The sequence below is a fragment of the Sinocyclocheilus grahami genome, unplaced genomic scaffold (genome assembly GCF_001515645.1).
Source record: "Sinocyclocheilus grahami isolate Dianchi unplaced genomic scaffold, SAMN03320097.WGS_v1.1 scaffold2.1, whole genome shotgun sequence".
Taxonomy (NCBI): domain Eukaryota; kingdom Metazoa; phylum Chordata; class Actinopteri; order Cypriniformes; family Cyprinidae; genus Sinocyclocheilus; species Sinocyclocheilus grahami.
Window position 1 is genome coordinate 1,224,952 of NW_015505181.1, and position 13,284 is coordinate 1,238,235.

At 36.5% G+C, this 13,284-nt stretch overlaps 2 protein-coding genes across 2 annotated transcripts; both read right to left on the bottom strand.

Annotated features, from left to right (window-relative positions):
- Window positions 1–1,754: 1,754 nt before the first annotated feature.
- On the bottom strand, window positions 1,755–5,116 carry LOC107555079 (acidic mammalian chitinase-like). The gene is made up of 12 exons (XM_016237802.1): window positions 5,104–5,116; window positions 4,970–5,015; window positions 4,855–4,881; window positions 4,496–4,700; window positions 4,251–4,307; window positions 3,995–4,160; window positions 3,645–3,769; window positions 3,403–3,526; window positions 3,126–3,308; window positions 2,934–3,050; window positions 2,704–2,836; window positions 1,755–2,321 (listed from the first exon to the last, which is right to left on the bottom strand). Exons 2-12 carry the CDS (start codon window positions 4,992–4,994, stop codon window positions 2,068–2,070), a joined length of 1,416 nt encoding a protein of 471 aa, XP_016093288.1. The 5' UTR covers window positions 4,995–5,015; window positions 5,104–5,116; the 3' UTR covers window positions 1,755–2,067.
- Window positions 5,117–7,448: 2,332 nt separating this feature from the next.
- On the bottom strand, window positions 7,449–10,788 carry chia.1 (chitinase, acidic.1). The gene is made up of 11 exons (XM_016237918.1): window positions 10,760–10,788; window positions 10,619–10,648; window positions 10,253–10,457; window positions 10,033–10,089; window positions 9,674–9,839; window positions 9,461–9,585; window positions 9,255–9,378; window positions 8,984–9,166; window positions 8,220–8,336; window positions 8,014–8,140; window positions 7,449–7,918 (listed from the first exon to the last, which is right to left on the bottom strand). Exons 1-11 carry the CDS (start codon window positions 10,782–10,784, stop codon window positions 7,710–7,712), a joined length of 1,368 nt encoding a protein of 455 aa, XP_016093404.1. The 5' UTR covers window positions 10,785–10,788; the 3' UTR covers window positions 7,449–7,709.
- Window positions 10,789–13,284: the final 2,496 nt, after the last annotated feature.

Sequence of the window (13,284 nt, forward strand, 5' to 3'; positions counted from 1 at the left end):
GAGAGACAAGTTTAAGGAGTGCATTTTAGTTTGTAAACCTATTGTCTAAGAGCTTCTTTGTGTATCAATATCCAGCTTTCTCCATGGAAATGGACTGTTAATTCACCAACTGGTCTCAGTACAGACCTGGAACTGGAAAGTATACACCTGCAAATGTCGACCCTTTCCTTTGTATACACCTAATCTATGCTTTTTCAATCATCAACCAAAAGAACAAGCTTGTCATCTATGAGTGGAACGATGAGACTCTATACAAGGCCTTCAATGAACTCAAGAACACGTATGTATTTAGTTAAAATATTATGTAAAAAATATGTTGAAATACCAAAAATGTAAGAAAGTAGCACTGCAGTTAGACATGCTAACATGAAATCAATATACTGTATATTGTTAAATATATATATATTATGACTTAAAGTTTTTATGATATTTATCAGCAGTCTAAATATCAGCAAGTATAGTGTGTATGTGTTCTAATAGTGCTGTTCAATGAACTAGCTACTTGTGGTGTTTTTTTCTTTTCTTTTTCGTGCTTGAAGTATACTTTAAGTATGACTGTTTGTAATGGACCCTTATCACATTTCCAGAGTTCTCAGAAGCAGAAATTGTCATAGTTTGGTGAACTTCTATAGTGGTGAGTGGAAACCACAACAGATACAATTTTTGCATTCCAATTTGCTCCAATAGCAAAAGAAAAACAAATCATGAGAGCATTTCTATGCCTTAACAAAAGAGGAAAAAATATCAAGAGATTGATCACAGTGGTCAGAAGAGAGAAGGATGTCAAATTTGTTGGCACTCACTCAGCCTTATTAGAAACACTCATGCAACAGCATTAATTAGTTTTCTGAAAGTTATTGCCAGTAATATAATACAAAATATAGTGTTATAAATGTATAATAAAATCTTTAAAAAAAATTAAATATAAAAAACTTAACTCTTTTGTGAAAAGGGTCCATTTATGTGAAATGTCAAAGTCTTTTCAAGTAATAGTATGACAGACTTTCATTTACTTACAAGTCCAAAATTGCCATTCTAAAAACCAATATCCCCGAGGAAACCTAAGGCTGGACAACACTAATTCCATTCCTGGTTTTTGGACTACCAAATAAACAACTGTTCTTCTCCTCTCCTAAAATTTACATCCATTTAGCATATTGAGAGAAAAAAAAAAAAATATTACACTTACTTTCAGACTTGACTCTTACTAAATTGTTGGCAGCACCATTTAGCTGGACCAGTGGGAAGAGCAGTAGGCCTACTGTTTACACAGTACAACTCAAATTCACTTCCCATGCTTGAATCAATAAATTAATGATATCACATGTGGTTCTATTTTTAGTTTGTGAATTCACTTGTTGAACTTGACTTCAAACATGAACTTACTTCTGTGGCAGCTTCATATAATCTAATCACGAACTCTTAACATACCAGAATGTTACCAAAAATTCATCAGAAAGGTAAACTTAAAGATAATTAGTGCATGAACAGTCATAAATTAACCAAGATTTGTCATTTTAATCCTCTTATATGAATATCTACAGCGAGTCCATTAAAATGTCCAATGTCCTGAATATTTCTTGCCCCAAATTGTAGTTATTCTGCTTGAACTGTTGAAATCTGTTTTGCTTATTCTAGCAGATCATGCAAACGCTAATCAAATCATGTTTTTTTAATTGATCCCATCATGCATTCTGTTTCAAATGTACAATGATTTAATCAAATGTAACCAGAATTTATTTTAATGATGGTTGCAAGTTGTTTATTCATATGAGTTTTTAAATCTTTTTATGGGGTGTACACTGTTTATAAATGATACACTGTAGAGCAGTTGTACTAACACCAATCACATGAATAGATTTACAGGGGATTTATTCAACAAACAAGAATTATACAGTTTCAAAATACACTCAAATGAAAAAAAGCACATTAAGAAAATTTTGTTCAGTCCACACTAATTTTCTTTAAATAACAATGTCATAGTCGAAGATGTTTAGTTTTGATTCTTCTTGTGTGCTTATGCAAATTTGTAGTGTCCTGTTCCACTTTTTTCACATTAGTGATCCCTTAGTGTTTAGGCCAGTCACAGCACTTACAGCTGTTATCAAATACAGTCCCTGGGCCACAGTTATCCGTGTAAGTATTGCCTCCTGCACAGTTATAGAATTTGTTGGGGTCTTCAGGGTGAGGATAGAGTCCATCTGGCTTTCCATTACAGAATCCTGGTCCTGGAGCATGAGTGGTGGTGGTGGTAGTTGTGGTGGTTTTCGTGGTTGTTTGTCCGGGTTTGACGGTGGTGGTAGAAGGCAGAGGAGGCAATTCTGATAAAAAAATAAAGGCATGTTGGCATTAGATATGGAGCTTTTTAGCTTTTCCTTTGCTTAACACTTCAGCAGCGCTGTGTTTTATTGAATCCAAACATGGCAGGTGTAATTGCCATCTTGTAATCTAAGTTAGTCTGTGAAGCTTGGTGGCACTACCACCTACTGGTTCTACAAACCATAAAAAAAAGCTTATAACTTTCCATAAATTCAGCCTGGTCTAAAGATTCCTTGACTTACGTATTAACTGAAGAGTACAATGTTGACTATTTTACCAACGTCAGCCATAATAGGTCTACTTGTCTGCCGTTTTGAATTTTTCCACAAACTACCTGAGCAGCTTGAGGTGAACAGCACCACCTAGTGATTAGCAAAGACTTACCGATATCCAGAAGATTGCGCAGATGGCCCATGAGAGGATGGTTCCCCTGATTACAGAACTGTCCAGCAAAGTCATCCAGATCAAGTGCCCAGACAAATGCTCCACCAAACTTCTTGTCTTTCAGATAACGGACCTATAATTTGAATCAAAAAGAGTGAGTTGCTAGTCAGTTGCTGACACATGCTGACAATGAAACCTAACTATAGTAAAGTCTCAAAAGTCTAAATCACCTTAGTTTCGAAGCTCTCCTTGGTGTCAAATCCAACCCACTCGCTATTCTTTGTGGCATAAGGCACCTTCTGATCCTCAATCCATTGGAGGGATGTTCCCTCTAGGAATCCACAGATCTATACAGATATTGACATTAATTGACAGCATTGTTAGGCTTTAATGAATATATTCCATTAGTTTTGAGCTCCCACCTCATAATAAGACCAGAATCCAGCCTCGCGAGTGTAGCTTCCAGCTGAAGCAGGTCCACTAGCTGGGGCTCCGACGTCAGTATCTGCAGATGTCAGACGGAAAGTGCGACCATATGTCGCGAAACCCATTCTGAGTTTCTCCACAGGGGTACCGTTGTCCCTCCAATAGCGCATAGCGAAGTCCTGAATGAGGAGGAGAGTTGGCATTTTAAAATGGATTCATTTGGGAGGTTTGAAAAGCTTGTGGTAAATTATGTTACAGTATATCAAATCTTACGGTATTAAAGTAGATCAGGTCTCCCTCATCCTTCGAGCCTTGGTACAGGGGGCTGTTGTGTCCTGTGAATCTTTCCCAAGTTCCATGGAAGTCATAAGTCATCACATTGATGAAGTCCAAGTACCTGAGAAAAAATAATTACACAAATCAAGAGGGGTCTAAACCATCTCATGCTAGTGTTTATTTTTACCTCAATGTTCTGCCAATTTGTAAATGGCATGATTCAGTGTCATCATACTTACTTGGCAACTTCTGCAATCTCGTATCCATCATCAATTGTCCCTTTACCAGCTGATACAGCAGCAGTCAGCATCAGTCTGGCTCTGCCAGTAGCTTTGCCCTCAGCCTCATAGGCCTCAGTAAGTTCCTGCAAAGAAAAACATAGATAAATATACATGAAAAGAAGTGAAATTAATCAACACTGAACTGACTTGAGCTAAATAGTGACACTACTGTCTTCAGCTGAGCTGCCGATCGCTGAACTGAATCAACACCTAACTGAATGGAACTGAAAAGTTCTATATAAATAAGGGTTACTTGACTCGCACCACTATACTTGTTTAAAAAGACACTGTATTACAATCAGACCCACCTTCAACAGCAGTGTGAATCTTTGTTTGTCTTCAGGTGGACTTCCTCTTGATCCAGGGTATTCCCAGTCTAAGTCCATACCATCAAATCCGTAAGTTCTCAGGAAGTTGAGTGAAGACTGAATGAACTTCTGACGGTTTGCAGCAGTGGACACCATGATGGAGAACCTGAGATGGATTTAATGAACAATCTTAGATGTTTTTGCATTTCATTTGACAACATAAAACTAAACTTCATCATTTTTTCAGAATACTTACTGTGTTGAACCAAAGTTCCATCCACCAACAGCCAAGAGAGTTTTAAGATGGGGGTTTCTGTGAGGATAATAGAGATATTATGATATATAGTCATGACAATATATAGTGATTTTAGGTTAGCATGTGCAACTGCATTTTTATTTATTTAGTTTTTAAACTTATTTTGGTAAATTACCTCACAGTCTCACCAAAAAAATCATAAATGATTTGAGAAATTGTGCATTTGAAGTGTAACTAATACATACGTGTTCTTGAGTTCATTGAAGGCCTTGTATAGAGTCTCATCGTTCCACTCATAGGTGACAAGCTCGTTGGCATAGTTGACCATTGCAAAAGCATAGAAAATGTGTGTGCAAAGGTAAGGGTCAACATTTGAGGGCATATACTTTCCAACTCCAGGTCTGTACTGAGACCAGTTGGTGAAGTAACAGCCCATTTCCATGGAGAAAGCTGGATATGGATACACAAAGAAGCTCTTAGACAGGACATTTCGAATTTCCCTGCACAGTGTTAGTCATTTTTCTGATTTGAACATCAGTTAATAATAGTTTATTCAAATGAATGCGATACAATTGTATGATGCAATGAACACTCAATGACTCACCAATGTGGCAGAGCACCAAGCCCAAACCTATAGAAAATGCAATGATATCGTGTAAATGACAGGTATGAAAGAATGAATAAAACACACTAGTATTTCACTTATTTCAACATATTACCTGCAACAAGTGTAAGCTTCCCCATTTTTTTTTATTTCCAATTGCTCTGTAAATAACAAAGGAGAGTTTTATTAATTACATTTAAACTAAGAGCAGAAAATAAAGATTTTAAGCTGAATTATGATTGGACGTACCTGGGGTGCCTCCAGCAAGAAAAGTGTAAAGAGGAACTCCAGGACCCTTTGGCTTTTATAGCAACTGGGTGTTGTCTAAGCCATATGGGATGATTTATTAGGATGGTATAAGATATGGTATCTCTTGTAAACTATGGACTGAATTGACAATAATGTGCAAGTAAAATACCTTTGGCCTTTTCAGCACACTTTGCGTGAATCTAAAATCATAGATAAGATGAAAAATTGGGCCTGCTGCAATAAAATCTGTGCAACATGCCAATATGTCTGTTGCACTGATATGAAATTAGCAGGGGATCTATTAACTTACATATTGAAGAATATTTAGCTGGTGCCAGATATGCATTTACTTTTGTAAAAAGTAATTATAAAAAGAAATGACAATGTGCGATAAATATAAAGGAAAATAACTACTCTATAACTGCTCCTCTGAGGCAATACTTTTAGTAATTATATATTATATTTAACCCAGCATTTTTTAGAGTGTATAAAGAGATCTGCATCTATATATTAGCCCTTGTATGAAGGTATTGCTGAATATAAGTATTTCTATTAATAGTAATTGTAATCCTAACTATTCAAAATGTTACTTAAGCTGTGATATCTAATACATATTTGGCATCTGCATGAAATGTTTCAGCACACAGTGCCGTTTTCAGCACACCAAACTTTTATGGGGTCAATATTATTTAAAGAGGATTATATAAGTAATTTATCTTTACAAGGATAATTGTCTTATATAAGATTGGTGTGCTATCAGAAGCACATAATAAAGTGCTGTGGTGCATTCAAGCTTATCACTTCAGACTCACCATTATATTCCCCCAATGTTTTGGAAACCAAAACCAAACAGACAGTTAAATTGTATTCTCGATAAACGTTCGCAGTGTCACATTTGTCCTCATATTGTTATAAACCAGGAATGTATTAAACTGTGTAAAATCTTAGCATTAAATAAAAAATATAAATGAAGTGAATACAAATATAGTAAAATATTTATAATAAGAACTAAGATGTGAAGATGTTGAAAGAGAAAATCAGTGGTGTATAGCTCATATCTTATCACTGGTACATTGTCATGTGATCAGTGTGAAAAAGAAGAAAGAACATTTCAGAAGACAGAAGATATGCCGTAAAACAACCCTTTGTAACTGTATAAAAGAGATCTTTAAAATTAGTACTTTCAAAAGCTATTTTAGATTTTAAAATAACTTTCCATATTTTCAATTTCACAAGTACAGAGTTTTTTTATTATTATTTTTTTTAAAGAAATTAATACTTTTATTCAGCAAGAACACATTAAAATGATCAAACATTGACAACAATAAAAGCATACTTTTAATAATGAAATGCATTTTCTTTATTAAATTATTGTACTGTTTTGTCACTGATATATCAAAGACACTTGAACTGCATTAGGATTTACTGACAAATCAGATAAAAAAGGCCAAAAGTTTCTACACCACATATGTTTTTACAGTTAAAAAAATATATATCTAAACTTGTGCCAACTCAGGTGTCCCAGATATCTGCCGGTAGTTTATCAACACAGCTGTGTAATATAATCATAATATTTCACAATATAACTCCTTTACCCTGATGAGCATAAGAGACTTTCAAAATGGTAGTGTACGTTTATTGATTGTTTATTTAAATAATTGGTAAAATTACATTAAACCTTATATGTACAGCATAACTAACTATAAAAGCATACTTTTAATAATGAAATGCATATTCTTTATTAAGGTATTGTACTGATTTGTAAAATGGCCATGTTTTGTGAAAAGTTTCTACACCACATATGTATTTACAGTTAAAAAAAATCGATCTAAACTTGTGCCAACTCCTGTGTCCCAGATATCTGCCGGTAGTTTATCAGCTCAGCTGTGTAATATAAAAACAAAACAAAAAAATCTAGGTGTAACATTATCAGAACAGTCAGTCATTATGACGTGGTAGGCTCTTCAAGTTACTTTGGCAAGCAGAATTACACCAGAGGGCAAAACAGGACCTTATAAATTTGAGAAGGATACACAGTTCACTGAACATTATATTGTTTGGAGTAGATAGACACTATTTTAATTGAGAATACTGTATGAAGATGTGGCCTGATGGGCGGGGCTCATAATATGACATGTTTAATGATGGCTCTTCTTCATATCTGTCAAGTTTATAAGTATCCTTTACTATGTGTGAGACTTCACAGTTTTATAAAGCTAGTCATACATTATAGGGTTGTCACAATCTTTATTTTATTTTCAGATGATCAGTTTAAGGAAAAGTTAATAAGTCAGACTGCTTTAAATATTTTTATTGAAAGTGAAAGGAAAGAGAGGACACTGTTTTTGCTGCATAACAACAAGAGAAAACTAGCCTGTACTGAACAGGACATTATGATTTTTCTTTAACTAAATGTGAGGAAAATATGACCAGCACCTTAACAAGACACAACTCCATACGGTTTTGCATAAAATAAAAATGTCTGTCACTTTATTATTATTTTTTTCAAATGATGAGCTTGGATAGTTGGAAGCAGAGGTAATACATCACAAAAATAGGAGACTGGACATCTGTATTGAACAGGAGGAGTGGATTTGAACTTACGTTCAAGGCCAATCGCAACATTTACAATTATCAACAAAGACCAGACCAGGCTGGCATTTATGCAGGTATGTGTTTCCACGGAAACATTGGAAGTAAGTGGTTTCGTCAGCAGAGTTGGGGTATAGCCCATCTGGTTTGCCAACACAGAAAGAGGTGATGGGGTCAGCAGTAGTGGTGGGCCGTGGCGTAGTGGTGGGCTTGGGTGGGAAACCTGTGAATAGAGATTCAGCGTCACATTAATGCATATAATAGAAGACAGAATCAATTCTGTGGTCTTTTTCTGCATTATAATCGCAAAGTGTTTACCTAGTGCGTTGCGCAAATGGTTGACAAGAGGATAAGCTCCGTTGTAGCAAAAACGACCAGAAAAATCGTCTAAATCTAAGGTCCACACTGAGGCTCCGCCCAAGCTCATGGAGTTCAGCCACTGCACCTGTTAAAGCAATTAGGAAAAGTTTGTCGGAAATTCATCAAACATCTCATTGCGTTCTGGAAACCAGTAGTTGATTTACCTTAGCAGCAAAACTTTCACGGTTGTCAAATCCGACCCAAGCCCTTCCTTGAACTGCATAGGGCACCATCTGCTCATCGATCCATTCAATAGTGACACTTGATTCCATGGGGCAAATCTGGGAACCAAAAACAATCATAACCTTCATCACCCAAAGCTTACACAGATTATGCAAACCACTGGCTCCTGAGAGCATAAGATGCTAAAACTTGAGATACATTTACAAACCAAACACTCATCATGCTGCAGTTACTTTTTCTAATTTTGTTATTTCAATGAAATGAGTTCCACAAGACCGAACTGCAATCTCTAACCGACAATGTAACTGTATTCCTGAATGAATCGTTTGAGCGAATGATTCAGTGACTCACTTATAAAGGCTGTTTGTTACTTGTCGCCACCTAGTGGCGAATCAATGCAACATGCAAGAAAAAGTCACTTACTAAAGAATCATTCTCAACAGTTTAATAACTGTTGTATAATAAACACTGAACCTTGATAGTAGTGATTTACGTAATGCGGTCTGAATAGATGTTTTATAGCAGTAGTTCTCAACAAACCCCTTGCATTTTGAAATGTACTATTATGTGTAGTAAATTTGGTAAATTATAATATATATATAAATATAAATTTTGCATATAATGTACAAAATTATTAGTATACAAATTTCATGCCACTTGATGTCTAACGGAAGACCTAGTTTTAAAAGCAAAACCAGTTGAGAACACTTGTTTTCGATCATATGTAAAAGTAGCGTGTTAATACCTCATAATAGGACCAGAATCCTGCTTCGCGTGTGTAAGGGCCAGCGTCAGCAGGGCCATTGGCTGGGGCCCCGAGACCTGTTTGCGAAGTGGAAAGCAAGAATGTGCGTCCGTATGTGGGGAAGCCAAGAAGCAGCCTCTCAGCATGGGCTCCACTGCCCAACCAGAATCCCACAGATGAGTTCTGGAGAAAAGAGCCATTAATGTGCTAGGAGATCTTACAAATGGCACTTTGAATTGATGCATTTTGAATGTAAGGGTTTTGATCTTACGATATTGTGGTGAATGATGTTTCCAGTGTCCAAGGAGCTGCGGAAAAGGGGGCTATTGTGCCCTGTCATGGTGTCCCAGTGGCCATGGTAGTCATAAGACAGGATGGTCAAGAAGTCCAACAGACTATAACGACCGAAAGAAGGAGAATGTAAAAAATAGGCAGACATATGTTACTGTAGTTGGATTATAATACAGCAATACTTACCCTGAAATTTCAGCAACCTCATAAGCACGCTCAATAGTGGACTTGATGCCGGAAACTTTGCAGGAAAGAATCAGAGGAGTTTTCTTTGTGTCTATGGCCTCCTGTTCAACAGCTTCTCTCAGTTCCTGAGAATTGTCATACAATAGAAACACAGTCAGACCCCAAGTCATATTTTAATGAACACGCCTGATTTTAACACTCTAGTTTGCTCACCTTGAGGAATGTAGTAAACCTCTGTTTGTCTTCTGGTGGGCTTCCATTGTGACCTGGGTACTGCCAGTCAATGTCCATACCATCAAATTCATGGAGACGCAGGAACAGCAATGCAGAATGGATGAAAGTCTTGCGGTTTTCTGGAGTTGACACCATTCTGATGTATCTGAAGTGCAAATAAAGGCATACAGTACATGTGTTATATGATTCAGTAAATCTTGTTTAATGTGTTGGCAGGTAGGCACTTATATGATTTAAATGACAGTTTATACATATTTTGTGTAAGTTTTTTTTATTATAGCGTACAGTAACGTTTATCTCATATATTTATGACTTGCACAGATATGCGTTTCACTTACGGACTGACGCCATTGACCAATCCTCCAACAGACAGCATGGTCTTCAATGCAGGATTTCTATAAAAAAAAAAAAAGTCAATTTGAAAAATCAATCTGTCAAATTTTTCAATCAGTGTAAAAAAAAGTGCATTATCAAAAGGTCTGATTTAAATTCTGTAATTAATCAAGGTTTATAACACACTGCATTGATTGTATTGCTATAGAAACAGCTTTTGCTTACACTGTCTTCAGGTCATTCAGTGACTTGTACAGCTCGTTGTCATTCCATTCGATGGTAGTGATTTGATTATCATAACTGATTGATGCCAGAGCATAAACCACGTGTGTGCAGAGGAATGGATCAATGTTTTCTGGCAGGAACTTTCCATTGCCGGGTCTGTACTGAGACCAGTTGGTCATGTAACACACCAGCTTTGTAGAAGCCACTATCAGAAATTCAGATATTATTAACAGCTCACAAATACACATATATTTTTACTCATCATCTTGGAATATTTATTATGAATGTTGATGCATTTATTTCATAGACTATATATCTGACATATACTGTATTTTGGGTAATGAAAAAGTTATTGAAGGTTCTTACCAATCTGCACTGTAAGCAAGATGCCCAGTGCTATGGAAAAGACAATATGGTTATGCATAAAAATAAACTAAAATATCATTTATTGTAAACAAGTAAATAAATCAAATTCAAATTAAATTAACAAAAATATTTGAAGAATACCTGCTAAAAGAGTTAATTTAGTCATTTTGGTCTTTGGTCTTTGGAGCTGGAAAACAAAACAAATAATACAATTAGCTATTTCATCAGCATGTCTTAGCGAGTTTTGCTCTAGTCAAAGCCTTTCCATACCAGAAATGGTTGAAAAATGAAAAGTAGTGTGCGCATATAAACATTAGTTACACACACAAAAAAAGTACTCTAATGAATGAAACAGAAACAGAAGCTGAGAAGCTGCTGTCTTTACCTGTATCAGCTGCACCCAGAATGCCCAGTTTGGTGAAAACCTGTTCATGATCATGTATACTTATACATTATTAATAGTTCCAAAGTACAGGTGAGAAGTGCTAACCTCACTAGAATTGGGCAATAAAATTAATAACGAGTCATATAAATGGCATGTTACAGTAAGGTTTTATTATCTTTGAGATTGATATGAGGGTTAGTTTGAATTGTATCAATTCCGATTGCGATTCTGCTTATCGATTCCGATTCTTTTCGATTCCCAGTTTCGACTCCAATGTGATTAAATAATGATATCGAACATTTATCCTGTGTCTCTTTTTTGCAAAACATTTATTGGAGCTGAATACCACGAACAAAAATCTACAGGCTACATAAAAACTGGACTCTTTAAGAGCTGTTTGTGTGCAAAATAGAACTGCATGATTCTGGATAAATTGAGTTTTTTCTTTTTTTTTCCCCCAATGGAAGTTGTGGTTCTTTCATGATTCTGAAGAAGAAAAAAAACATGAGACAGCTAAACAAAATCACATAAACAACTTATGAATGAATGATTCAATGACTCACTCAAGATGTAGACTACTTGTTTCATTACTGGATGAATCAGCGTTCTTGAACGAATCTCTTGTATGATTCAAAGACAAATACATTTTAACAGCCCCTTTTCGCCACCTACTGGCGTAACAATGTATTCGATAAATCTTCATTTGAAGTGTCAAAACTTTCAAAAAGGTGATTTACCTTATTTTAATCGCTACCGTACACATCAGAGTTTATATCTGAACTATAAACATTTACCCAGTACTTCTGTGATTTGAATGTTTGTAACACAGAAATAATGATACTGTGTGGCTGAAAAGACTTTGAAGCTGTTTCGTTCATGACAGATGACAGCTGCTTTCTTTAGGTCACCGGCAGCGCGAACGCAAATTGAAATGTTGAAATCACACTGATGTGATCGTGTGCTGCACGGACAAACCAACAAGTGATCACAACATTGATCGCACACGGCAAAGTTTGAGGAATGAAACAGACGAATCATTGTAATTTAGGAATAGAATCATGTTGGTGTTTGAATCGTGTTTGCGATTTTTAACGATCTATTCAATTAAAGTGCTTTGTCATGTTGGTGGTGACACCTCTCTTGCAACATGTTTAGCTATCACAGATATTATACTTAGCGTTTTTGGCTTTTGATCGCAAATGTAGCCAAACTTTGGAGCGCTTAGTGAGCAAGGTCCTGGCAGAGCACTAGGTCGGAGGTCACCTTCACCTAGATGAAGAATGAAGAAACTCATAGGAATCGATAGGTGGAATCGAAATTTGAATTTGACAACAAGTATCCGATTCCTATGGAAGCCCGTTTCACAGAATTGCGAGATATAAAGTCACAATTGAGAGATAAAAACTCGCAATTCTGACTTTTTTTCTCACAATTGGGAGTTTATATCACGCAATTCTGAGGACAAAAGTCAGAATTGTGAGTTTATATCTCGCAATTCTTACTTTTCTCAGAATTGCGAGTTTATATCTCGCAATTCTGACTTTATAACACGCAATTGCAAGTTATAAAGTCAGAATTGCGTGATATAAATTTGCAATTGCGAGTTAAAGGGGGTCATATGATGCAATTTCAATTTTTCCTTTCTCTTTGGAGTGTTACAAGCTCTTGGTGCATAAAGAAGATCTGTAAAGTTGCAAAGACTAAAGTCTCAAATCCAAAGAGATATTTTTTATAAAAGTTAAGAATCAGCCACGACTACCTAAAACGGCTCGTTCTAACACGCCCCCACATACCTACGTCGCTCTGTGGGAAGATTTGCATAACACCGCCCAAATGTTCATGCAAAGAAAGAAGGCGTAACTTTTATTCTCGCTGTAGTTTTGTTGTTTCCGCCGCCATGTCGTAAAGACGCTGTGTGCTTCATTGTAAAAGCGAAACTACTTTGTTTGGCCTTCCAAAAGAGGACGATATCTGCTTCGTCATGCCTGGAGCTGATCGGTGCTGGTCGCTGAGGAAATACTACAACTTTGCGCTGTTGATCGCCGGATCGGCTTTCACCGTGGTCAGTCGTCCATTTTTCAGTGGTCACATGTCCTTCCGGACACTCCTTCGTCGAAATCGCCGGCCGCGCAGTTCTCAAGCCCGCGCCTCTGTTCACTCAAACCCTCCCGCCGTTCCTCACTTTATCCCCCGGCCTCTGCTCACTCAAGGCCGCGGTGTGAAGCGGTTTCGTTGTGAAAGCGAAATTACTTTGTTTGGCCTTCCACAAATGGACATGACT